Source organism: Canis lupus, chromosome 13 (assembly GCF_003254725.2).
Source record: "Canis lupus dingo isolate Sandy chromosome 13, ASM325472v2, whole genome shotgun sequence".
NCBI classification, from domain to species: domain Eukaryota; kingdom Metazoa; phylum Chordata; class Mammalia; order Carnivora; family Canidae; genus Canis; species Canis lupus.
Window position 1 is genome coordinate 37,811,608 of NC_064255.1, and position 23,363 is coordinate 37,834,970.

The window sequence follows — 23,363 nt, forward strand, 5'->3', positions numbered from 1 at the left end:
AAGTCCAGGGCTCACAGGGCGGTCGGTTCCAGGTGGGGCCTGCTGGGGAAACGTGGGCTGGGCTGAATACGGGGGTCAGCTGCAACAGCTGCGGCCCGGAAACCAGGACAGCTCATCTGGGCTGGGCCTGGGGAGGCGGAGCCTGGGCACACTGCTATCACCGGGCCCTGGAGGGGGAACCTGAAGGGGTCAGAGTTCAGGAGATAGGAACCTGGGTCCTGCCTGCCACGCCTGTGCTGCCACCAAGGCGCCGCCCACACGTGTGGAGCTGCCCGGAGAGGTCCTCAGCAGGTGGATGCGTGCTCACTGGGCACGTGGGCCTGTAGGCCTCCCGTCTCCCGTGCCAGGCCCTCTGCCATCAGCGGGCATGGTCCCCACAGGGCCGAGAGGCTCAGCTTCTCAGTCCCTGAACCATGACACCCACATATCCCAGGGGCACTGGCCCCGGCTGGAGCACACCTTGGTCCATCCCTCACACTGAAGAATTACCTGCTGCCACGGCCCCGGGTCTGGGGCAGCCCGATTGCCTCCCTGACCAGGCTGCGACAATTTCGCTGGGCTTCTAGAACTTCCAAGCCCCTGCATGTTCCCTGACTGGGGTCAGATGTTTTGATGATAAAGTTTGTCTTATTGTCACCGGGGACTTTACAAAACCAGGCACGTAAACAGAAGAAAAAGCACCCTTGGGAACAGGGAAAAGAGATCCATTCTATCAAAACAGAACCGGCAGTTTTCCGCCAGGATGGAGGACGTGTGGCGGCCAGCTCGGGTGGCCCTCCCGCACCGCCGGCCTCCCCCGCCCACATCTGTGTAAACCATCCCTTCCTTAAACTCTCGCCAGCACCCCGCTTCCTGTCGGGGCTCTAACTGGCAGACGCACCACATTTCCACTCTCTTGCTTTTGAATGGTGAGATGGCGTTCGGGGGGCCCAGCGTGTGCTCTGGGCATCCTGTGACATCCCGGGGACGAGACCTGCAGAGAAGGCGTGTGGGCTCACGCCCCGCACCAGCTCGTCATCCATCAGGGGCCGTGCTGACTTAGTGTCTCCGCATGTGGTTCCCCCAAATACGCAGGGGGAAGACCTGGATTATGAATATGCAGTGCAAGGGGCGCCCGGTGGCTCAGTCCGCTAAACAGCCCACTCTTGATCTCAGCTCAGGTCCCGGGCTCACGGTCGCCGGTTCAAGCCCCGCATCAGGCTCCACGTTGGGCTGACAACATATGTGTGCATATGTCTCCAGTAGAAGCTCTTCCTGCAGTACCCAGACTGAGGCTGGGGGGTTTCCTTTCTGGCACCATCTGCCAGCGGCAGGGTTTCCCTGGTGCATGTGTTCACCACGTGTAGACTGAGGAGGACCCAGATTTCACCCAGAACCTCGGCTCGTGCAGGTCGCTCTGCATCCCAGGACCTGTTCAGACTTGAGGCTCTGGGTTCCCAGAGTCAACAAACAGTCCAGGGAAGTGCCGGCTGTGCTCCAAAGTCTTGTCCCCCACCCCCCACCCCCCGGGGAATCTCCTTCTCTGTTTTGTGACCTCAGGTATCTGAGGACATATTCGTTAGGATTTACCTGGGAACCTTATGGTGGGAGGCGTTTGCCGGACGCCGAGGCCTATCGCGTCGCTGCTGTTGTCACCGTTAACGCAGACGCTGCCGGCCGTCCTCAGACCCCCTCACGGGATCGGCGTGCTCACCCGGGGCAGCCACTGGCCAATGACCAATGCGGAGGGTCGCAGCTCAGGTCCCTGTCGCTGGAGAAGCAACCTCTCAGGTGAAATCCTGGGGGCGCCTGGGGGGCTCCGTGGGTGAAGCGCCTGCCTGCAGCTCAGGTCATGACCCCGGGGTCCCGGGATTGAGTCCCGCTTCGGGCTCCCTGCTCAGCGGGGTGGCGGCGTCTCCCTCTGCTCCTCGGCCTGCTCGTGCTCACTCTCAAGTGAATGAATGGCTGGGAGGTGGCCGTGGTACCAGCTATGGGCAGCCCACAGCTGGACACGGGCCCTGGCCCGGCCGTCCTCACAGCCCCCGACAGCACGACTTCCATAAGCCAGACGCACCCGAGCGACCACCACAGGCTCTGCGTCTGGGGAACGGACCTGACGGCCGGGGTGGGGTGCGGCCTGGGAAGTGTACTGTGCTCCCAGTGCCCGTGGGCCACTGGGCCCAGGCTGCTCTCTGGTAGCAGGTGGGTGACGTCAGCGTGGCTGCCACGCAGGCCGCACCCAAGGGCACGGCTCTCCGGGCCAAGAGCGGGGTGAGCCGTAGCCCCATCTGTGCGCCGAGTCCTGACCTCAGGACCTCAGAGGGTGAGCGTGCTTGGACACGGGTCTCTACGGGGGCACGCGGGTCAGGGTCGCTGCGGGCTGATCCAGCTCCTCCCAGGCCCCGCAGCCTCATAAATATAAAATATAGCCTCCCGGTTGCAACCGCAGGGGTCAGCAAGGCTGCTGCGCACCGTCTGCCCTTTTAATCCAACGACCAGGTCCCTGCAGAAGCTGTGGGGCTGCTGCTGGGTGAGGTGGCCCGGCCGACAGTCACCTTCAGGCCACCTGTGCTCCAGGCGCTTTGGGCTCGGCCTGCCTGGGTCCCACTGCCGACGTGGCCTGGGCGCCTGGACCAGGACCCCACAGACGCTGCTGGCCGGGCAGTGCCGTCCCTCAGGATGGGGCTGGTTTCTTGCCTCAGTGGCCCCAGGAGGGGGGACCTGGGTCTGGGAACCAGGGGTGGAAGCTGCGGCCCACCCAGCACGCTCACCGGGGCCCACTGGGGCATGTGCGCTTCCCAGGACTGCACCGGGGGCCGTGTGAGACCATCAGGCCCAGGAGGAGCAGCAGCGCCCAGGAGGAGCAGCAGCGCCAGAGAGCCGGCGGCCAGGGACCTGCGACAGGGGGCTCACTGTGGCTGCCACCTGGCCGGGACACGGCGACTGGGCGTTTATCCCCACGCCCTGTTGTAAACGGAAGCGGGGCCAAAGGGCAGAGCCAGACAAGGAGCCGGGAACCCGGATTCAGACGCCCAAGGACCGGGGTCTCGGTCGGCGGCCCTCACCCAGGGCAAAGCGGGCAGGAAAGCATCAGTTGTGGCCTCCGGCCCCATGGCTCAGGGGCGCTGCTCTTGCTCTTGGAGGTTTTCCCAGAAAGATCCCTGGAGGCTGGCACCAACCAGATGCGAGGGGCACGGCGTGGACTTGGGGGCCGGAAGGGAGGAGGCTATGCCCCCGCCGCCCAGCTGCTGCGGCTCTCAAGTGTGTCCTCCCAGAGGGGCTGCGGGGTGGGGGTGCTGGGGGCAGCCCATGTTAGCTGACCTGAGAGCATGCAGACCCCCTGGGACAGAAGTGCTAGCGGAGAACGGAGTCCTGCGGGCCCAGGGGGCGGGGGAGCGGGCCACCTGGCCTCTGCTCGGGTGGGTTTGTGTTGGGCCGGGCCCTGCTCCTCTGCCCCGGCCACGCTCGGGGCCTACGGCACGGGACCCCCCCACCCCAGCACACACGGGGCCCCAGGACAGAAAAGCCACGTAGGACCACAGAGGTTGGAATTGCTTTTATTGGGGTGAGCGCTGCAGGCCCACCCATGGTCGGGTTAGTGTTCATGGAGGCTGCCGGAAGCCTGGCGCCTCCACCCGCCGCCTGCCTGGGTTAGTGGGACATGCAAAGCTCAGAGGGTGGAGGCAGGGGTGGAAGCCACCAAGGTGGAACGGGAGGGGTGGCCCTGGGCTGGGCTGCCTGTCCCGGCGCCAGACGAAGGGTAAGGCTCCCGCCAGAGACAGGCAGGAAGCACCCGGGGGCGCCGCAGGGGAGCAGAGCCCTGCAGAAGCCCCAGCCGTACCCAGCCCAACCCGGGGGCTGGCGTGCCCGGGAGCTGGGCCCGTGGCGAGTCTTTCACCAGGAGGGCCTCCCTCCCACCCCAGATCTGGGTCCTCGGGGCCTGGGGTGGGAGGGAGGACACTGAAGGCACTTACTAGGGGGCTGAGGCTGGAAGGCTGAAGCCAGAGGCCTGGGGTCTTGGGAGAGTGTCACGGGCTGGGGCGTGGGGCCAGGCAGGAGCCAGGCACAGGGGAGGCCCAGCAGGGCCAGCTGGTTCTGTAGACTGGACCCTCATCTTCCTGTGGGGCAGGGGCTCCTCCGGGCAGGCCGGAAGAGATGCGGACCCAGCGCCCCACCCCCCAGCAGGCCCGCTGAGCGAGGAAGTCAGTCCTGGAAACAGGGGGAGGAAAGCTGGTCCTGAGGGCCCTGCTGGCCCCGGCGCCAAGCCCCATGTCCCCGGGCGGTTGGGACGGGCGGTTGGGCGTCCGTGAGCCCGGAGAGTAGGGCTGCGGGGACCCTGCCCGGACAAAACCCTCCCTGGAGAGACCGGCGGGCTGGGCTGGGGGCCTGGCTCAGGACCCTCCAAGGCACCTGGCTGTGGTGAGTGGCAGGTAGACAGGAGCAGGAAGGCCTGAGGGATGAATCCCCCGGGACACGGGCCGTCTGGACAGCAGCTTAATATTCATACATTAGTCTGGTTTTTTTTCTTTTTGGTTAAACTTTAGGCACCGCTTGGGAGGAAGACACCTTTAAACGTTAAAGACCCCAACGCCTGAGCGGGGAGCCGGGCCACATGCAGAGCGGGAGGGCGGGGTGCGGGCAGTGGGTCAGGCCGCCGCGGACTCGGGGCCCCCCAGGGAGGACACGGGCCCTGAGGCGTAGCGGCGGCCGTAGCCTGAGGAAGAGTAGGAGGACGAGGAGAAGGTCATGGAGAAACCGGAGCCGGTGGCGTCGAAGCTGCCCCGGCGGGAGCCAGCCCGGGAGCCCGTGCGCGAGCCGGAGCGCGAGCCGGCGGCCGAGCCGGAGCCGCTGACGCTGTAGGGGCTGTAGTAGCCCTTGCTGGACTGGGCGGCGGCCTCCAGCAGCCGCAGCCCCGTGCCCTCCTCCACCATGCTGCGGTCCAGCGCGTCCTTGTACGAGATCTTGAGCTTGGTCTTGGGGCAGGTGAGGTACTTGGAGTAGGCGCCGACGTCCCGCAGCTTCTGGGCTGTGCGGGCGTCCACCATGCCCCGCTGCAGGGCCTCGTCGAGGGGCACGCGGCCCGGCACGTCGGGCTCGATGAGGCCGCCCGTCAGGTACTGCGCCTCCAGGAAGCGCTGGCCCGCCTCATAGTACAGCCAGCCCTTCTTCAGGGCCTGTGCAGCCGACATCTTGGTCTTGGTGCGCGGGTCCTCGAAGCCGCAGAAGGCCTTCTGCGCCAGGTTGATGCGGTCCACCATGATCTTGTCCACCAAGCCCCGGCTGACGGCGTCCGTGACGGGGAAGCGTTCACCGCTGCTGGGGTCGATGATGCCGCCCGTGCAGGCCTGGGCCTCCAGCAGCCGCTGCCCGGTGATGTTGTCCACCAGGTTGCGGCGCATGGCCTCCGTGATGGACACCTTCTCCAGCGTTTCCGTGTCCAGGATGCCGGCCACGGGGCCCGTCTCCTCGGTGGGGTCTGACCAGGAGGCCGCCTGGGTCCTGGAGGTGGCGGGGCTGATGGGGTAGGAGGAGGAGGAGCCCACGGAAGAGGAACGGGAGCGGAAGCCGCCAGCGTTGCCTGACAGCATGTCCGCGAACTCCGTGATGGAGAGCGTGCCCGCGCGGTACTGGTCCAGTGCTGAGCGGTCGATGAGGTTCCTGGCGATGGCCTCGTCGATGTCGTACTGGCGGCCTGAGCGGCGGTCGATGATCATGGACTTGACCACGCCGTCCGAGGACGAGATGGTGATCTCTTCCCACTCGCACTCCTGCTCGGATAGCTCCAGGTACGTCTGGTGGTCGATGAGGCCCTTGCGGTACGCCTCGTACACGGACATCTCCTTGCCTGTCTCGGGATCCACGATCACCACGCGGCGCTTGCGCACCGATGACTTGGAGGACGTCTTCCGCTCCCGCTTCTTCTCCTTCAGGGGCAGCAGGCACAAGCCCGTCTGGGGGTCCGTGATGCAGCGCTCCATCAGCTGCAGGTACGTGAGGTTCTCCTCCGTGTTGGGGTCGAAGAAGCCCTTGGTGTCATCGCTCGGGTCAGTCAGGATCTCGTTCATCTCCTCATCAAAGAGGCCGCGCTTGTAGGCCACCTCCACAGGCAACCGGTGGCTCTCCTCGGGGTCGATGATGCCGCCCGTGGCAATCTGGGCCTCCAAGAGGCGGATGCCGTGGTCCTTCAGGATGAGGCCCTTCTTCATGGCCTGGAACAGGGAGATGAGCTTCCCAGAGTAGGGGTCCTTGTAGCCAATGACGGCGCGCTCGGCCGACAGCAGCTTGTCCTTGAACTCGGGACCCACGATGCCCATGCGCACGGCCTCCTCCACGGTCAGCTTCAGCCCCTTGATGGGGTCGATGACGTAGCCAGTGGCCGCCTGCGCCTCCAGGAGCTCGAAGGCCGTGCCAGGGCGGATGATGCCCTTCTTCATGGCCTGGTACACCGACAGCCGCTCCTTGGTGGCATCCACGAAGACGCCCGCAATGCAGCTCGTGCCCTCGAGGAACTTCTGCAGGTTCTTGGTGACCTCCTCCACCGACGTCAGGCCCTCCTGCAGCTGCAGCGCGGTGGCCTCGTCCAGGACCTGCGAACGCACCAGCTCCTCCACCGTGATCTGCTTGCGCAGCCCGCGGAAGGTCAGCTTGCGGGCGTCCGAGAGAGGCAGGAGCATCTGGCCGCTGGTCTCGTGGCGGCGGCACCGCCGGAGCAGCTGCGTGTAGCTGAGGCGCTCGTCCGTGGACGGATCCAGGTAGCTGCGCACCTCGCTGGGCTCGGAGAGCTGGTCGTGCGTGTCTTTGTTGAGGTAGCCACGCTGGTAGGCCACCTCCAAGGGGAGGTGGAAGCCCAGGTGCGGGTCCACGATGCCGCCCGTGGCCAGCTGGGCATCTAGCAGCCGCAGGGCCTCGTCGGTGGGGATCAGGTCCTTCTTCATGGCCTGGAAGAGGGAGATGGTCTGCTCGGTGTAGGGGTCGCGGTAGCCGGTCACGGCCCGCTCCGCTGAGAGCAGCCGGTCATGCAGCTCGGGGCCCACCAGGCCTTTGCGCACGGCCTCGTCCACAGTCAGCCGCTCGCCCTTCACGGGCTCCAGGAGGAAGCCCGTGGCCGCCTGCGCCTCCAGCAGGAAGCGGGCCACCTCGGCGTTCAGCAGCCCCTTCTTGAGGGCCTGGTAGATGGTGAGTGTCTGCCTGGAGCCCGGCAGGTAGACGCCGGCCACGCAGCCCGTGCCGTAGAGGTAGCGTGAGGCCTCTTCCTCCTCAAGCACCTGTCGGAGGCTCTTGGTCCCCTCCCGGAGGAAGCTGTAGGTCTCGCGGGAGATGATCCGGGCCTCGTACAGGTCCTCGGCAGTGAGACGACGCCGGACGTAGTCATAGGAGGCCAGGTTCTGCTGGCGCACGATCTCGGTCTTCTCGATGATCTCGATGATGATGATGATCATGCGCTCCTTAGTCACGCGGCCGGCCTGGAAGTCCGCCATGAGCCGGGTCCGCTGCTCCTCCGGGATCAGGTCCGACTGCATCACCTCCCACAGGGACATAGTGGAGCCGCTGCGGCCGGCGCTGCCAGGGATGTCGATCTGCGTCTCCTTGAATGCCCTGCGGGTCTCCTCCTCCGTGTACACCTGCGTGGACTCCACCACCTCCGTCTTCTCGGCGCCTTTCAGGGGCAGCAGGCGAAGGCCCGTCTCGGGGTCCTCCACACAGCGCTCCAGCAGCTGCAGGTACGTGAGGTTCTCATGCGTGTTGGGGTCGAAGAAGCCCTTGGTGTCGTCGCTCGGGTCGGCCAGCACGCGGTTCATCTCCTCGTCGAAGTAGCCGCGCTGGTAGGCCACGTCCACGGGCAGCCGGTGGCTGTGCACCGGGTCGATGATGCCGCCCGTGGCGATCTGGGCCTCCAGCAGGCGGATGCCATGCTCCCGAAGGACCAGGCCCTTCTTCATGGCCTGGAAGAGCGAGATGGTGCTGCCCGAATACGGGTCCTTGTAGCCGGTCACGGCCTTCTCGGCCGACAGCAGCTTCTCGTGCAGCTCGGGCCCCACCACACCCGCCTTCACAGCCTCATGGACGTACAAGCGCTGGTTGCGCACGGGGTCGATGAGGAAGCCCGTGGCCGCCTGCGCCTCGAGCAGGAGAGTGGCCGTGCTGGGCCTGAGCAGGCCCCGCCGCATGGCCTCGTAGATGGTCACCTTCTCCTTGGATTCCTCCAGGTAGATGCCGGCCAGGCAGCCGCTGCCCTGGAGCAGCGTCCGCACGGAGCTCAGCTCTGATAGGTCTTTCACCGACGTCTTGCCATCCTTGAGCTGCTCGAATTGGGTCCTGCTGAGGACCCCAGAGGCCAGGAGCTCGCTGGCTGGCACCGGGGCACGGAGGCCACTGAACGACAGCCTCTCTTGCCGCACAGTCTCCACCTCCTCCACAATGGTGATGACGATCTTGATGATCTTCTCCACGGTGACGGTACCCGTGCGGAACTGCCGCAGCAGCTCCTGTCTCTGCTCAGTCGTGAAGTACTCGGAGCTCAGGAGCTCCCACACCGTCACCGTCCTGCCCTTGAAGCTGCCCACGGGGACCTCCACGGGGGTCTTCTGAAAGGTCTCACGGGCCTGCAGCTCGGAGTAGAGCCCCTCCCGCCGGGCCTGAGCGGCCTGTTCCGAGAGCGGCAGCAGGCTCAGCCCCGTCAGCGGGTCGGGCCGGCATTGCTGCTGGAGCTGGCCGTAGGTGACGGGCTCCTGCGTGCTGGGGTCGTGGTAGGTCTTGGCTTCGTCTTGGGGCGCCGACAGGGCTCGGCTGGTCTCCTGGTCCAGGTAGCCCCGGGCGTAGGCCACGTCCATGGGCACGCGGTGGCTCTTGCTTGGGTCAACGATGCCACCCGTGGACAACTGGGCATCAAGCAGACGCAGGCCCTGCTCCCTGGGGATGAGGCCCTTCTTCAGGGCCTGGAAGAGAGAAACACTCTGCCCCGAGTACGGGTCCTTGTAGCCCGTCACGGCCTTCTCGGCCGACAGCAGCTTCTCATGCAGCTCGGGCCCCACCAGGCCAGCACGCACCGCCTCGTCCACGGTGAGCCGGGCGCTCGTGGCGGGGTCAATGATGTGGCCAGTGCCGGCCTGGGCCTCCAGGAGAGCCACTGCTACCTCTGGAGGCAGGAGATCCTTCTTCAGGGCTTCGTAGATGCTCAGCCTCTGTCCTGTCTCCTCCAGCCACACCCCTGCAATGACGCTGGTGCCCCGCAGGGCCCGCCGCACGGCGTCCACCTCGGCCACCTCTCGCACAGAGCGCTCGCCCCGCTGCAGCTGGCGGTAGAGGTTGTGGTCTATGACCCCGCTCTCGAGCAGCTCGGCGGCGGGTACGAGGGCGCGCAGGCCCTCGAAGCAGAGCTGGCCTTTCTGCTCGTGTTCCTCCACCACCGTGATGACGATCTTGATGATCTTCTCCACGGTGACCTTGCCCATGCGGAACTGCCTCAGCAGATCCCGCCGCTGCTCCGTCGTGAAGTACTCGGAGTTGATGAGCTCCCAGATGGTCACCGTCCTGCCCTGGAACTTCCCGAACGGTGCAGACACAGTGGCTTTCTCGAACACATCCCGGGCCTCGGAGTCGGTGTAGACCAGCTCACCGCCCCTGGCGGCCTGGTCCGTGAGGGGCAGCAGGCGCAGGCCTGTCTCGGGGTCGAGCACGCAGCGCTCCAGCAGCTGCAGATACGTGAGGTTCTCGTGCGTGTTGGGGTCGAAGAAGCCCTTGGTGTCGTCGCTCGGGTCGGCCAGCACGCGGTTCATCTCCTCGTCGAAGTAGCCGCGCTGGTAGGCCACGTCCACGGGCAGCCGGTGGCTGTGTACCGGGTCGATGATGCCGCCCGTGGCGATCTGGGCCTCCAGCAGGCGGATGCCGTGGTCGCGCACGATGAGCTCCTTCTGCATGGCCTGGAAGAGCGAGATCTGCTCACCGGTGTAGGGGTCCTTGTAGCCGGTGACGGCGCGCTCGGCCGACAGCAGCTTGTGGTGCAGCTCGGGCCCCACCACGCCTTCCTTCACAGCCTCGTTGACAGTCAGCCGTCGGTTCTGCACGGGGTCCAGGAGGAAGCCAGTGGCCGCCTGTGCCTCCAGCAGGATGAGCGCCGTGCCTGGGCTCAGCAGCTGCCTCCGGAGGGCCGCATAGATACTCAGCTTCTCGTTGGCCGGTTTGAGCAGCAGCCCGGCGATGCCACCGCGGCCCTGCAGGTACTGGCACACGTCCTCCCGCTGAGCAAGCTCGGCCACTGTCGTGCGGCCCTGGGCCAGCCGCTGCAGCTCCTCTGCGCTCAGGATGCCCACCTCCTGCAGCCGCTGGGCTGGCACCTTCCGCCGAAGGCCATCGAACATGTGCTCAGGCTCTGCCTCCACGGCTGGGCCGTCGGGCGCATCCCGGCCGTTGGGCAGGGCTTTGGCAGCCGCGGCCTGCGAGGCGGCGATCTCCTCCGAATGCGCCAAGGCGGCCCGGTGCTCCTCCTCCAGGCGCTGTAGCCGCTCGCGCAGCCGCTGGTTCTCCTCGGCCAGCAGTCGCTCCTGCTGCTGCCGCTGCTGCTCGAGAAGCTGCAGCTCCTCCTGCTTGCGGCGCACGCCCTCCTCGGCCTCACGCTGGCACTGCCGGGCCTCCTCCATGCTGGCCACCAGCTGCTCCCGCTCCTGCTCCATCTGCTGCTGCTGCCGCTGCTGCTCCTCACGCAATTTCTGCGCCTTGGCCACCTCGTCCCGGAAGAGCTGCTCCAGCTTGGCCTTCTCCTGCTCGATGAAGCGCTCCCGCTGCAGCAGGCGGTCCTTCTCTGACAGGAAGCTCTCCTGCAGGGCCCGCGTCTCCTGCAGCAGCTGCTCCTGCTGCACCACCTGCATCTAGAAAGAGGGGAGGGGACAGTCAGGGACATCAGGGGACCCTCGAGAGCGGGCCTCCACCCAGGGCCCACCCACGTGCATGTGGAGGGATGGCCGGTACCTCCTCAGACTTCTGCTGCAGCAACGTGGCCTCCTCCTGGAGCTTCTCCTTCTCACGCTCCAGCTCGGTGATAGCCGCCCGTAGGCGCTCGGCGTCATGGTCGCTCTGCTGCCGCTGAATCTCGAGAGTGTGTACCAGTGTCACCTTCTCCTGCGTGGCGAGCTCTGTGCGGTGCAGCTTCTCACCGATCTCCTCGGCCTGTTTGCGGAAGCGCTGGGCGTCCTCCTCGGCGCGGGCCTGGGCCCGGCTCATCTCGGCCACACGAAGCTTGAGGCGCTCAGCCTCGGCGCTCATCTCCAGCTGTCGCTGCCGCTCCGCCTCCAGCGTCCGCTGGAAACCCTGCGTCTCCTGAGCCAGCTGCTGGGCCATCTGCTCCTTATCCTCCTGCAGCTGTCGGGCCTGCTCCTGCGCCAGCTCTTTCTGCTGCTGCAGCAGCTCCGCCTCGGCCTTGAGGCGAGTGGCCTCCTGCACCGCCTGCATCTTTTCTTTGAGCATCTTCTCCGCCAGGGCCCGCTGCTGTGCCAGGTCCTCCTCGGCCAGCTGCCGCAGCCGGGCTGCCTCCTGGGCGGCCACGCTCAGCCGGGCGGCCTCCTCTGCCACCTGTTTCATCTTCTCGGCCTCCTCCTGCAGGAAGCGCTGAGTGTTGTCCTTGTCGCGGAGGATGAGCGCACGGTTCTCCGCCTCGATGCGTGCCTTGAGCTTGCTCAGCTCCTCCATCTGCACGCGCACAGAGAAGAGCTCCTCCTCCACCTGGTTGCGCTGGCGGGCTGCCTCAGTCACCTCGGCCTTCAGCCGCTGCAGCTCCTCGTCCAGGATGCTCTTCTGGTGGTCGGTCTCCTCCAGCTGCAGCCTCAGCGTGGTCAGCTCCTGCTCCACCTGCGCCTTCTGCCGCAAAGTCTGCTCAGCAAACTTCTTGTGCTTCTCCATCTCGGCGTCGGCCACCTGCTTCTGCTTCAGGGCGGCCTGCTCTGCCTGCGCCCGCCGCACCGCCTCCTGCTCCGCTTCCTTGCGAAGCTTCTCCGCGGCGGCCTGCGCCTGCGCCTGGGCCTGCGCCTGCTCCTCGGCCAGCTGCTTCAGCCTCTCGGCCTCCTCCACCTGCCGCCGGGACTGTGCTGCCTCCCTCTCGGCCCGCTCCCGCGCCTCCTCCGCCTCCTCGGCCGCCCGCCGCGCCGCCTCCGCCTCGGCCCGCAGCCGCTCCAGCATGCTCTGCTCCTGCTGGAGTGTCTGCTGCAGCTCCTGTTCCTTCTGCTGCACGGCGAAGGCGTGCGCCTTCTCCTCGGCCTGCAGCCGCTTCTGGGCGGCCTCCTGGGCCAGTTGTAGCTGCCGAGCCGACTCCTGCTCCGCTCGCTCACGCAGGCGCCGGGCCTCCTCCACCTTGGCCTTGAGCCGCTCCACCTCCTCCAGGGCAGACTTGCGCTGCCGCGCGGCCTCCTCCTCAGCAGCCAGGCTCTTTTGCACGCGCTCCTCGGCCTCGCGGCGCCGCTGCTCCTCCTCAGCCGCCAGCTGCCGCTGCCGCGTGGCCTCCAGCTCAGCCTGCTCCTTGCTGCGCAGTGTGTCCTCGGCGTTACTGCGGATGCGCCCGAGCTCCAGCTCCAGCTCCGCCTTGCCGGCAGCTGCCTTCTCGAAGCTCGCCTTCAGGGCCAGGATCTCCTCCTCCACCTGCCGCCGCTGCCGCAGCGTGTCCTCCACCAGCCCCTTCTGCCGCTCCAGCTCGTTCTCTGACGCCTTGCGCAGCTGCGCCAGCCGCTCCTCGATGTCCGCCTTGTGCTGGGCGGCCTGCTCCTCCAGCCGCCGCCGCTGGAAGGCTTCGTCTTCCGCCAGCCGCCGCAGACGCTCATTCTCCGCCTCCTTCTCCTTGAGGGCGATCTCGGCCTCGGTCTTGAGCCGCGTGGCCTCGCTGATGGCGGCCAGCTTCTCGGCCAGTACCCTCTCCGCCTCCGCCCGCTGCCGGGCCGCATCCTCCTCGGCCAGCTGCCGCTGCCGCTTGGTCTCCTCAGCCAGGGCACGCAGGCGGGCGGCCTCCTCGGCCAGCTCGCGGAACCGGCTGGCCTCGGCCTCCAGCCTCTGCTTGGACTTCTCGCTGGTGGAGCGGGACTCCTCCTCTGCGCGCGCCTTGCTGGCCAGCAGCACCTCCATCTCAGCCCGCACCTTGGCCAGCTCGGCTTCCAGCTCCTGGCGCTTGTGCGTGGCTGCGGCCGCCTCCCGCTGCAGGCGCGCCAGCTCCTCCTCCAACAGCTGCCGCTGCTGCTCCCCCTGCTCCGTCTCGGCCCGCAGCCGGATCAGCTCCTGCTCCGCCACCAGGCGCTGCTGCGCGGTGCCCTCTGCCAGCTGCCGCTGCTTCTCCAGCTCCTGCTCGGCCAGCTCCCGCTGCCGCACGGCCTGCTCCTCCGCCTTGCCCCGGCGCCGCGCCTCCCGCTCCGCCTCCTCCTTCTGCTTCTCGGCCTCAGCCTGCGCCAGGCTCTTCTGCTGGGCCACCTCTTCCGCCTGCAGCCGCAGGCGCAGTGCCTCGTTGGCCTTCAGCCGCCAGCGCTCCAGCTCCTGCTCCGCCTCCTCCCGGGCGCGCTCGGCCTCCTCCTGCTGCTGAGCCCGCCGCTCCGCCTCCTCGCGCAGCTGTGCCACGGCCACGTGCTCTTCCTGCAGCGTGCGCTCCAGCTGCGCAGTCTTCTCGGCGAAGGAGGCGCGCTTGCTCTGCAGCTCCACCTCTGCGCTGCGCTGCGCCGTCTCCAGGGCCACCTGCACCTGGCGGGCCCGGTCGGCCTCCGCCTGCCGCAGGCGCCGCTCCGCCTCCTCGGCCTGGAGCCGCACGTCCTCGAGCGCCTGCAGGGCCCGCTGCTTTTCTCGGGCCGCCTCGGCCTCGGCCTTCACGCGCAGGGCCAGCTCCGCCTCTGCCTGCCGCTTGCGCTGGCTCTCGTCCTGCACCTGCCGCCGCAAGCGCTCCGCCTCCTCCTGTGCCTGCCGCTTCTGCGCCTCGGCCTCTTCCGCCCGCGCACGTAGGGCCTGCAGCTCGCCCTCGGCCCCGCCCCGCTGGCGCTCAGTGGCCTCCAGCTGCAGGCGGACCACGCGGATCTCCTCCTCGATGCGCACCCGGCTGCGTTCTGCGGCCTCCACCTGCCGGGCCTTGGCCTGGATCTCGGCCTCCGAGCTCTGCCGCAAGTGCTGCAGCTCCTCCTGAATGCTCCGCTTCTGCTGCTGTGCGTCCACCGCGGCCTCCTCCCGCCGTGCCACCTCCTCCTGCATGCGCCGCTGCAGCTCCTCTGCCTCCCGCTCGGCCTGCGCCTTCGCCTGCGCGTGGGCCTCGGCCAACTGCCGCTGCTTCTCCAGCGCGGCCTCCACCTCGGCCAGCCGTTCCCGCTCCTCTGCCCGCTGCTGCTCAGCCAGCCTCTGCGGCGGCGGCAGAGAGAGGGAGAGAACCAGAGAGAGCCGTGAGCACAGGGCGGGCCGCCGGGCACTCACAGGACATGGCACCACCACCACAGTTCACTCCGACAGCGCGGTGCGGGGGTGGGGGTGGGAGGGTCGAGGGAGGACAGAGGTCACAGCGCGGCCGAGGGAGACAGCGTGCACCCGCCCAGGGCACTCGGCAGCGAGCGCAGCCTGGCCCCACCGTGCTCACCAGCCTGGGGAAGGAGGCCCAGGCATCCTCCCCTCTTCCCGCAGACAGGCCATGGAGACAGATGGACAGGGAGAGAGAGAGAGAGCAAAGCAGGAAGTTTGCAGGGCGTGCGAGCCGCGCCCACCACACCGCCCTGCCAGAGTGCTGCTGAACACCTGCTGGCTGGGCTCTGCCCACAGGGCCCCTCTCCCTGAGCTGAGCCGGGGCAGCCAGTGTGAGACAGCAGCGCAGCCCCCAGGGCTTGCAAGCCTGCAGAGAGGAGACCGCACGTAGGCCAGACGGCGAATCCACCCAGGAAGCAGAAGGAACGGACAGGGAGCCACCTGCCCTGCCGAGACACTCCGGGACCCTCTGTCCCCAGCCCTTCCATGGCAAGTGGCCAAGCGGAGAGACCACGTGGACCCCCATGAGGAACAGACACAAGAGAGCCAGGAGGACGCCTGGTAGGGGGCACGTGCCAACAGAGGAGAGGAGGTGCCAGCCACCACGGGGACAGCAGTGCAGCGCCATGGCAAGGGGGGGCGGGCCGTGCTGCAGGGGAGGGTGCTGACAGCACCAGGCAGGAAAGGAGGGGCGAGTCGTCCTGAGTGGTCTCAGGTTCCCAGGGCAGCACCGGGGCGGGGCAGGCAGGAAGATGGCACTCCCACCCCAACAGAACATACCTCCTCCTCCTCCATGCGCCGCAGGGTCTCGCGGATGAACTTGATGTACTGACTTGTAAGCGTGGTGAGCTCGCTGTACCTCGTGCGCAGGTCCACATACTGGGGGCCACGGGGAAGGAGGCATCCGGGGTCAGGCCTGCCTTGAGCCACAGGGCCCGTGCACCCCGCCCAGCCCCAGCAGCAGCACCCCCGGCCCTACCTCCTGGATGACGCTCTCAGACCCGGACTGGACCTTGGGCTTCTTGGCTGGGGAGGCCACTGGCTCCAGCTGCGCCTTATACGTGACCAGTTGAAGCTCGTAGTCCTGCGAAGACAACAACAGCCGCCAGCTTCACATTCCCCTCGCTGTACCCTGGAACCTGCTCCAGGCTCTTGCGGGTGTGGCCTGGGCTAGGGGGCACCGTGGAGGGCCCAGCAAGACCTCCTCGGGCGGCCAAGCCTCCGTGCAGGTAGCAGGAAGCCAGGAAGCCTCACCTTGATGGCATTAATGTACTGCTTGGCCAGCTGCTGGCACTCATCCACCTTCTCGCCATACCGCTCGATCTCCTCCAGCAGCTCCTGGGAGGGGAGGGTGGTCAGCGGCCACAAGGCGCGCCCCCTCCGGACCCACTCCCACCGGGGCCTGGGCCGCACCCACCTTCTCCTGCTGCAGCTGCTCCCGCACGGCCTGGCTGTTGGCTAGCGGCACGGCCTGGATCCGCTCCTGCCGCTGCTTGGCGTCCTGCAGCCAGGTGCCCAGCGGGTCCGCGCTCTCGCGGTAGTAGCGGAGCTGGCGGCCCAGCTGCTCGAGCTCGCGCTGCCTCACGTCGGTCTGGGCCAGTGCAGCCTGCCAGCGCTCCAGCAGGGGTGCGACCCGCTCTCGCCAGCGCTCCACCTCCACGTCCCGCTCGCCGTGCTGCCGCTGCAGCCGCTCCCCCACCTCCTGAGCCCCCCGCAGCTCGTCCCGCAGGGCATCAAACACGGGCTGCTGTGCTTCCGCCTGGACCCGCAGCTTCTGCAGGGGGGCGGTGTGGGGAACAGGGAGGCAGGTGTGGTTTCAGTTCCAAGGCCCTGCCTCTGGCCGCCATGCCGCCCATGCTGCCCTGTGCCCCTGGCCCTCACGGTGAGGCCCAGGCCCAGCAGCAGTACCTTCAGCGCAGCCTTGGTGGCCTCAAGATCCGGAAGGGTGGCAGGCACAGCCTGGGCCTCCTTGAGCTGCTCCTCGTGGGCCCTGAGCACCTCCTCAGCCCCCTGCGTGCTGCGGATCACCAGACTGATGGTCTTGAGCCTGCGGGAAGAATGGGGCTCAGCACAGGGTGGGCTGGGGGGAGCGGGGACCGAGTGCCATGCAGTGGAAGCACAGTCCTGGTGGTCAGTTGAGCTGCACCCACTGGCTTCAGAGGCCTCGGGGAGAGGGTGGCTGGGGAGCTCGGGGACACATGGACACTTTAGCTCTGGACTGAGTCCTGGAGGCAGCTGTGCTGTCCAGGGAGATAGCGAGCTCCAAGACCTGGAGGCAGAAGAGACCTCCAGGCTGCTGCCCCTAGAGCCCGGTGGGGAGCGCTCGGCCTTCCAGACCTGAGACCGCATAAGCGGCAACACCTTGTATCAGATGTGTGCTTGACGACACGTCTCCTGACACGACACGTCTGCTTTTGTGGAGAAAGAACGGCTAACAGTCGGGCATGTCGATGACGTTACAGAACAACAACGGGCCCTGAACCCCAGTCAGTGCTGAGACAGAGGGAAGGGGGCAGAGACTCGCCCACCGTCCTTCCAAGAGTCTGAGCCCGTGCACATCTGTGCTGGGATCAGCAGCAAAGGAGAGAAGGGGTGCCTGTGGGTGGGTGGCAGGGGGCCTGAGGGGATGGAGCCTGGGTGGGCTGCATCTCCCAGGGGCACAGGAGCAAGCACGCCCGAGGGATGGGGGCAGGCCCCGGAGAAGACCTCAGCCGCTAGGCCTCTGCAGTTCCTCATCCCCACCCTCCACCAAGAAGTGCCCCAACCCCGGCCCAGCCCCTCGTCTGAACCTACAGGCCAAGGCCACCTCCACCCTGGGGTTCCTCAGCCTGCCCTCCTCACTCTCCTGCCCCCGGCCCCGACGTCCCACCGAGCTGCGCCTCCCTCCTCCCCCCACGGCTGGTCACCAAGAAGTGCCACCTTCAGAGCACAGCAGGGCCGACCCCTCTGGTCACACCCACGTCTTGGCCGTCTTGGCCGGATCCCTCAGCAGACCCTGCTGTCCCAGCCAGCACTGGGCGGTCAAGCCCCATCTGCTCAGAACCGTCCCAGGCCCCCGCAGGCGCACTCACTTCTCCAGGTAAATGGCAGACAGGCTGCGGACCTGCTCCAGCTTGCCCAGGGTCAGCTCCAGCTCTGAGCGCAGGGTGGGGGCGGCAGGTGACGGCTCGGGCAGGGCCAGGACCTTCTCGGCCTCCGCAGAGAGCCGGGCGACACCCTTGCCTAGTCCTTCCACCTCAGCTTGTGCTTTCTGAGGAGAAAGCATGTAGGGGACAAGCTGGCTTGGGGAGCGACACCAGGCCCCCGGTGAAGGCTGCGGAGGGCAGGGAGTGGGGCAGGGAGCGGGGCGGGGCGGGTGCATGCCTGCTGCTCGGCGATGCGCTGCGCACACTCTCGCGCGGGCTCCTTGTCCAGCGGCAGCCGCAGGCGGTGCACGGTGCGGGTCTCGCAGGCCTCCAGCTGCAGCCGGATGTCCTTGAGCTCAGAGATGCAGCGCTGGCAGCGGGACTCCTCCTGTGCACCTGGGGACATGTCTGCTCACAGGGCCGCCCCCCAGCCCCCCGCCAGGCCCCCCGCCCACCGTGCCCGCCCTCCGCCTACCCTGCTCCGCGCTCTGCAGCAGCTGCTGGTAGTGCCGGCTGCAGGAGCCGTACTCGCGCTCGGCCTGCAGCCGGTCCTCAGGCCCAAAGCCCCCAGCATCCTGGCTGTCCCGCAGGAAGGCCTGGTAGTGAAGCTCCAGGCTGCGCAGGGCTTGGCGTTGCTCCTCGGGCTTCAGCGTCCGGAACTGTGGGCGGCACTCGGGGCTGAGCGAGGGCAAGGGAGGGCCCGGCCCGCGGGAAGGCACCCCACCCCCACCCCGAGCGTGGCCCGGTGGGTAAGTCGTACCGTGACCAAGGACCAGGAGCGGATGAGCTGCACGTCCCTGCTGAGGCACTGCCATGCCAGGAGACTCTTCATGTCCACGTGCAGCTGGTGCCACAGCGCGACCAGGGCCTGGTGCTGGGCCTCCAGCCTGGCAGGGCAGCGGCATGGTCAGTGCTGCGGGGGGCCCGGCCCACTGCCACCCACTCCGGCTGCCGTGTCCCAGACCACCCACCTGCTGACGGCCTCCTGGGCCTCCTGGTTGGGCGGAGGCACGAGGAAACACACAGAGGGCACGGCGGCCTCACTGCCAGAGCTGCTGAGCACCTTCCAGTGCGCGGGCTGTGCGGGGCCCAGCAGCTGGTACTGGTCACCCTTGTGCACAGTCACCTAGAGCACAGAGTCATCACAGGGTGGCCACGCCTACGCCCCACCCAGCCAGATCCCTCCCCACCCATAGGCCCGCTGGGCCGGGCCTCACCTCCACCTGCTTGTAGTCACACACAGCCTGCAGCGGCACGAGACCCCGCACAGGCTGGGCCTGGTCTCGGGGCTTCAGCTGCACGACAGCCTTGGCCCGCTTGGCCAGCCCTGACAGGTGTGCCCTGTACTCGTTCAGCTGCTCCTTCTCATCCTGCCAGGGAGAGGAGGCCCTGTGAAGACCCATGCTCCTGCCCCAGCAATGAGCAAGGCACCCCGGCCTCTGCCCCAAGACTGAGGCGACCCCCCCCTGCAGCCCCTGGGGTGCCGGGAAGCAAGAGGTGTGGCTGAGGCAGCAACCCGGGGCTTGGCCCGACAGACCTCACGGAGCCTCCTTTCTCCCTGGGCAGGACTAAGGGCTCCCCGTCCTGGGGCCCCACACCTTGCCGTCCAGGAGAGCAGCCCCAGCCGCACTCAGGTCCTGCAATGTCCTCTCCCCTCCACCCCCCCCTCCTGCTGAGGACACCAACCTCCTCCCGTCCAGCCCCAACCAAGGGGCCAAACCCCATCAGGAACTGTTGGAAGCTGCGGTCAGAGTCCACCCTGAAACCGCCTGGATCTCCCGTGCCTCCCCAACAATGGCTCTCAGGCCTCCACTGACCCCAGCTACAGCCCACAGGGGCCCCCCACCAGCACGCCCAGGAGACCCCAGCACTCCTCTCTGCCCCACGCAGCCCTTTGGACCCTGCCTGCCCTGACACCAGGCTCAAAATGTGACTGGGCTGTCCACAGTGCCAGCGACGGGGAGGCTGACCCTGGCCTCTGCTTGCCCTGAGCGGATCCAGTGGATCAAGCGATGGAGGAGCTCACGGCAGCCACCTGCCTCTACTGCAGGACCCCCACACCCCTACCCACGGCGCTGGCCGACCCTTGTCGTTTTCCCCCAGCACCCCCGGCCCCTCTTGTCACTCTGGTGAGCGTCCACGTGGCCTGGATGCTGAGACAGCCTCTCCCAGCTTCCCGCTTGCCCTGTGCCCTGCCACCTCCACACCTCTGCCATCCAGTCTCGGACTCTGACGACCACCTGCCCTCATCCCTCCAGGCCTCACTGCCCACCTCTCGTTAGCTGCAGAGCCCTGGGCCGGCTGAGGCCTAGACGGTCCACTCACCTGGGCATCCTGTAGCAGGTCCTCCAGGCGCGTGACGGTGATGGAGCGGTCACAGATATACTTCCTGCGCAGCATCTCCTGCAGCTTCCGGAGCTGTTCCTCAGTCTCCCGCACGTCCGAGAAGAACTAGGAGGTAAGGAGCGGTCATGCTGGGCCTCCAGGGCCACATGCTGCAGACACTATGACCCGAGCTCCACGGGATGCACAGAAATCGCTTAGTCGTGTGCAGATGGACACAGGGAGGGAGCCCTGCCTCCCCAGGAGTGGTCCGGGGCCCCCGGGATGCTGCGGCTGGACCTGTGGAGAGGGAGGGGCCCCCTTCTCACCTGGAAGTAGGCGGTGTTCTCTTTCAGGTGCGCCTCGATGCAGCAGCACAGCTGAAGCATCCAGCTCCACTGGGTCTGCAGGGCAGCCTGGAAGGACTGGGGGCCCACAGTTGCCTTCTCAGGCTCCCATCCAGCCACTAGGATCCCCAGGGAGGTCCCACACAGCCCACCCACCTCCCAGCCACGAGGACCCAGGCCCCCCACCTCCACTGTAGGCCGGGCAGGGTGCCCCTCCCGCAGCAGCCGGTCCCCGGTGCTCTGAATCTCCTTGATCTTCTTTTCCTTCACCTCCAGCTCGCGCATCAGAGCCTGACACAGAGGCAGTGGGTCTCAGGGATGGCGTCAGGGCCACGCCAGGCCCACCAGCCTCCCATATGCACCCCCAAGGCTCCTGCTGGGGGACCAGCCAGCGCCCAGGGCCCAACGGGGCAGGGTAGCCTCACCGAGTAGCTCTCCTTCTTGGCGGCCATGTTAGAGTTGTGCTCCCCCCAGTCGAAGCCCACCTCCTCCTCCTCCTTCTCACTGAGCCACATCAGCTCCTTGGTGGCAGCCGCCACAAAGCCGTGCAGGCTCTCCAGGGACCGCAGACGGGCCTTAGAGGAGTTCTGCAGGCAGGCAGGAGCTCTGTCAGCAGGCCACAGCCCCGAGCCCAGCCCCCCACCCCCTGCCTGCCCACCCCCCCATGCCTCCTGCCCCCCACTCACCAGCAGCTTGGCGTACTGCAGGTCAAGCCGGCCCAGGCAGTCCCTGTAGGTGCCCCGGGGGGCAGGGGAGAGCTGGCCCTGCAGGAGACGGAAAGTATGTAACTCACAGTGGCCGGGGTCAGGTCCCCCCCCCGCCACTGCCCACCCCGGGGTGCACACACACCTCATCAGCCCGCGCCCGCTCAATCTTGGCCCGGAACTCGTCAATGGACTGGTGCAGGCCACGGTGGCTGCCCAGCTGCGCTTCCACACTGGGCAGGTCCCCGCCCCACTCGGCACTGTCCACCCGGCGCTGGTTCTCCTCCACCCAGGCCAGCAGGTCCTGCAGGTAGCGCAGCGTGGCATCCTCGAGCTCAGGGCGCCTCTGCGTGGTCTGCATAGTCACCTGGGTCACGGGGGCAGCTACGCCGGACTTTAGCCGGAGGTTGTACTCGGTTCGGATGGCCACCAAGCGCTCGTGCAGGCGGTACACTCTGGGGGCGGTTGGCGGGGGCAGTTGGCGGCATGAGCTGAGACCAGGCTGTGTGAAGACCCCGCCCCCAGCAAGGGCCCCGGCCCACCTGCGGTACATCTGCTCTCCCTGCGGGTGCCGCCCATCCTTGAGGGTCTGCACATCGTTGAACAGCAGCCGGATCATGCCATCTGCCTTGTCAAGGTCCCGCTCCACCTCGGCCGCCCGCTGTGGAGCCTTGCTCGCAGCCAGCAGCCGCACGTCCTGCAGGGTGGCGCCCACAACTTCGGGCCTGCTGGCAGGCTGCCGCAGTCCTGACACATCCCCCCGCCCCCACCTGCCACCCACCGCCCTGCACATGCTCCCGATGTGCACTTCTGGCCAGCCCGCCAGCCCCTGGCTCTCCAGAGGAACCCCTGGCTCTGCTAGGTCCAAGGGGCCAGACCCCCCAGGCCGTCCTGTGCCCGTTCCCAGGCCCTACCCTTCACCAAGCTGGTCCTTCCACAAGCTCCTGCTGGGCGCCGTGGACCTGGGGCCTCCCCACCACCTCCCCTGGCCACGAGCCTCTCCGGCAGGCCTGGACCTGGCTACGCCGCTGTCCTGCCTGGTGCCCAGACACCAGCTCCGCCCAAAGGGAGCAATCAGAGTTGGCAGCACACCAGGAGTGGAGCTAGGTCCGCTCTCCACCCACTGGCCACAGGGCGTGGCAGGCTCCGGCTTTCCCGCCTCCTCCCCCCCCCCTTCCCCCCTTCCCCCTTCCCGCCTCCCAGAGCCCTGCACGCCCCTCCCCTCACCGACTGAAGCAGGGCGTCGGCGTGGTTCAGCTGCTCCTCACACAGCCCAGCCTCCATCTGCAGTTTGCTCACGATGCGCTGAAGACACTCCAGCCTGCAGCTCACAGGGCCCCCGGGAGCCGCCGTGAGTGGGGTCTGCCCGCCAGGCTTGTGGCTCCAGAATACGGGCCTCGCCGCCTGCCCGGGCCTCCCTGCCGGCCTGCGGCCCGCAGTCGAGCCGGCCCCTCTGTGGGATTCCCAGCCCGGGGGGTGGTTTCCTCCTCTAGCAGTGACTCACCCCCCGGTGGCTTCCCGCTGCCCTGGGGCCCCACCCACAGCTGCCTCCCCCACCCTCACACCCGCCCACCTCTCAAATTCGCTCCGGAGCTGCTTCTCCCGATCTAGGATGGCCACATGCAGCTTGCCCCACTCCTTCTCCACATCCAGGGGGTGGTAGCCGGGGGGCACCTTGAGCTGGCCTGCTTGCACCGCACCCTGTGGGCAGGCGCCAAGTCGGGGGGTGCCCAGCCACCCAGCCACCACCACCCCAGCCCTGGTCCCAGAACCTCAGCAAGGAGGCCATGCCGGCCTTCAGGTCCCTGGGCCCAGCCCCTTGGACGGCCTCACTCAGCCCCGGGTGCTCCCGCTGCCCTCACCTCTAGGTCACCCACTCACCTCCAGGGACTGGTAGATGCCCTTGGACCGGTTCTTGTCTGCCTCCTTGGCCGGAAGCTCCGTCTCCTTAAATTTCAAGAACTGGCACCACAAAATCTGTGTAGGAGACAGTGTCAGCAGCCCTCCTGGGCCCTGCGGGGGGCAGGGGACCCGGGCGAGGGACCAGGCCTACCTCTATCTCTTCAAAGCTGGACGGGAACCTGTGCTCCTCGAAGGCGGCAGTGTGGTGCCGCATCCACTGCAGCAGCAGCACCACCAGCTCCCGGTACTCCTGCCAGCGCAGCTGCAGCTCCTGGGGGCGAGCGAGAGGCCGTGAGGGACCATGGGCCGCCCAGCCCACCCCCACCAGCCCACCCGGCCGGCACGCACGTTGGCCTTCACCCCATCCTGCACGTCAGGTACTCGGGGCATCGCGTCGTACAAGGAGGAGACGTAGGTGATGATGGACTTCTCGTCAGGCTGAGGGACATCCACATCTGTGTGGGAGGGGCGGGTGTCAGCAGGGGGTGGAGGCTGCACGGGGGTGACAGGGGGCAGGGGGAGGG

General features: G+C 67.5%; 1 protein-coding gene across 29 annotated transcripts in view; it reads right to left on the bottom strand.

Moving 5' to 3' along the window:
- Positions 1-3,520: 3,520 nt before the first annotated feature.
- PLEC (plectin) overlaps positions 3,521-23,363 on the bottom strand; it is a 54,234-nt gene continuing 34,391 nt past the window's right edge. For all 29 annotated transcript variants that reach the window (XM_049093159.1, XM_049093160.1, XM_049093158.1 and 26 more), the window contains 25 exons: positions 23,188-23,294; positions 22,991-23,110; positions 22,819-22,914; positions 22,511-22,638; positions 22,165-22,258; positions 21,480-21,634; positions 21,083-21,392; positions 20,920-20,997; positions 20,659-20,820; positions 20,420-20,524; positions 20,216-20,311; positions 19,890-20,015; positions 18,782-18,934; positions 18,536-18,690; positions 18,325-18,451; positions 18,040-18,223; positions 17,803-17,960; positions 17,511-17,689; positions 16,348-16,486; positions 15,857-16,213; positions 15,694-15,777; positions 15,419-15,523; positions 15,220-15,318; positions 10,945-14,325; positions 3,521-10,844 (listed from right to left, as the gene is read on the bottom strand). In XM_049093159.1, the coding sequence (XP_048949116.1) occupies positions 4,626-10,844; positions 10,945-14,325; positions 15,220-15,318; positions 15,419-15,523; positions 15,694-15,777; positions 15,857-16,213; positions 16,348-16,486; positions 17,511-17,689; positions 17,803-17,960; positions 18,040-18,223; positions 18,325-18,451; positions 18,536-18,690; positions 18,782-18,934; positions 19,890-20,015; positions 20,216-20,311; positions 20,420-20,524; positions 20,659-20,820; positions 20,920-20,997; positions 21,083-21,392; positions 21,480-21,634; positions 22,165-22,258; positions 22,511-22,638; positions 22,819-22,914; positions 22,991-23,110; positions 23,188-23,294 (12,917 nt within the window). In that variant the 3' untranslated portion in view covers positions 3,521-4,625. The remainder of the gene's footprint in view (positions 10,845-10,944; positions 14,326-15,219; positions 15,319-15,418; positions 15,524-15,693; positions 15,778-15,856; positions 16,214-16,347; positions 16,487-17,510; positions 17,690-17,802; positions 17,961-18,039; positions 18,224-18,324; positions 18,452-18,535; positions 18,691-18,781; positions 18,935-19,889; positions 20,016-20,215; positions 20,312-20,419; positions 20,525-20,658; positions 20,821-20,919; positions 20,998-21,082; positions 21,393-21,479; positions 21,635-22,164; positions 22,259-22,510; positions 22,639-22,818; positions 22,915-22,990; positions 23,111-23,187; positions 23,295-23,363) is intronic.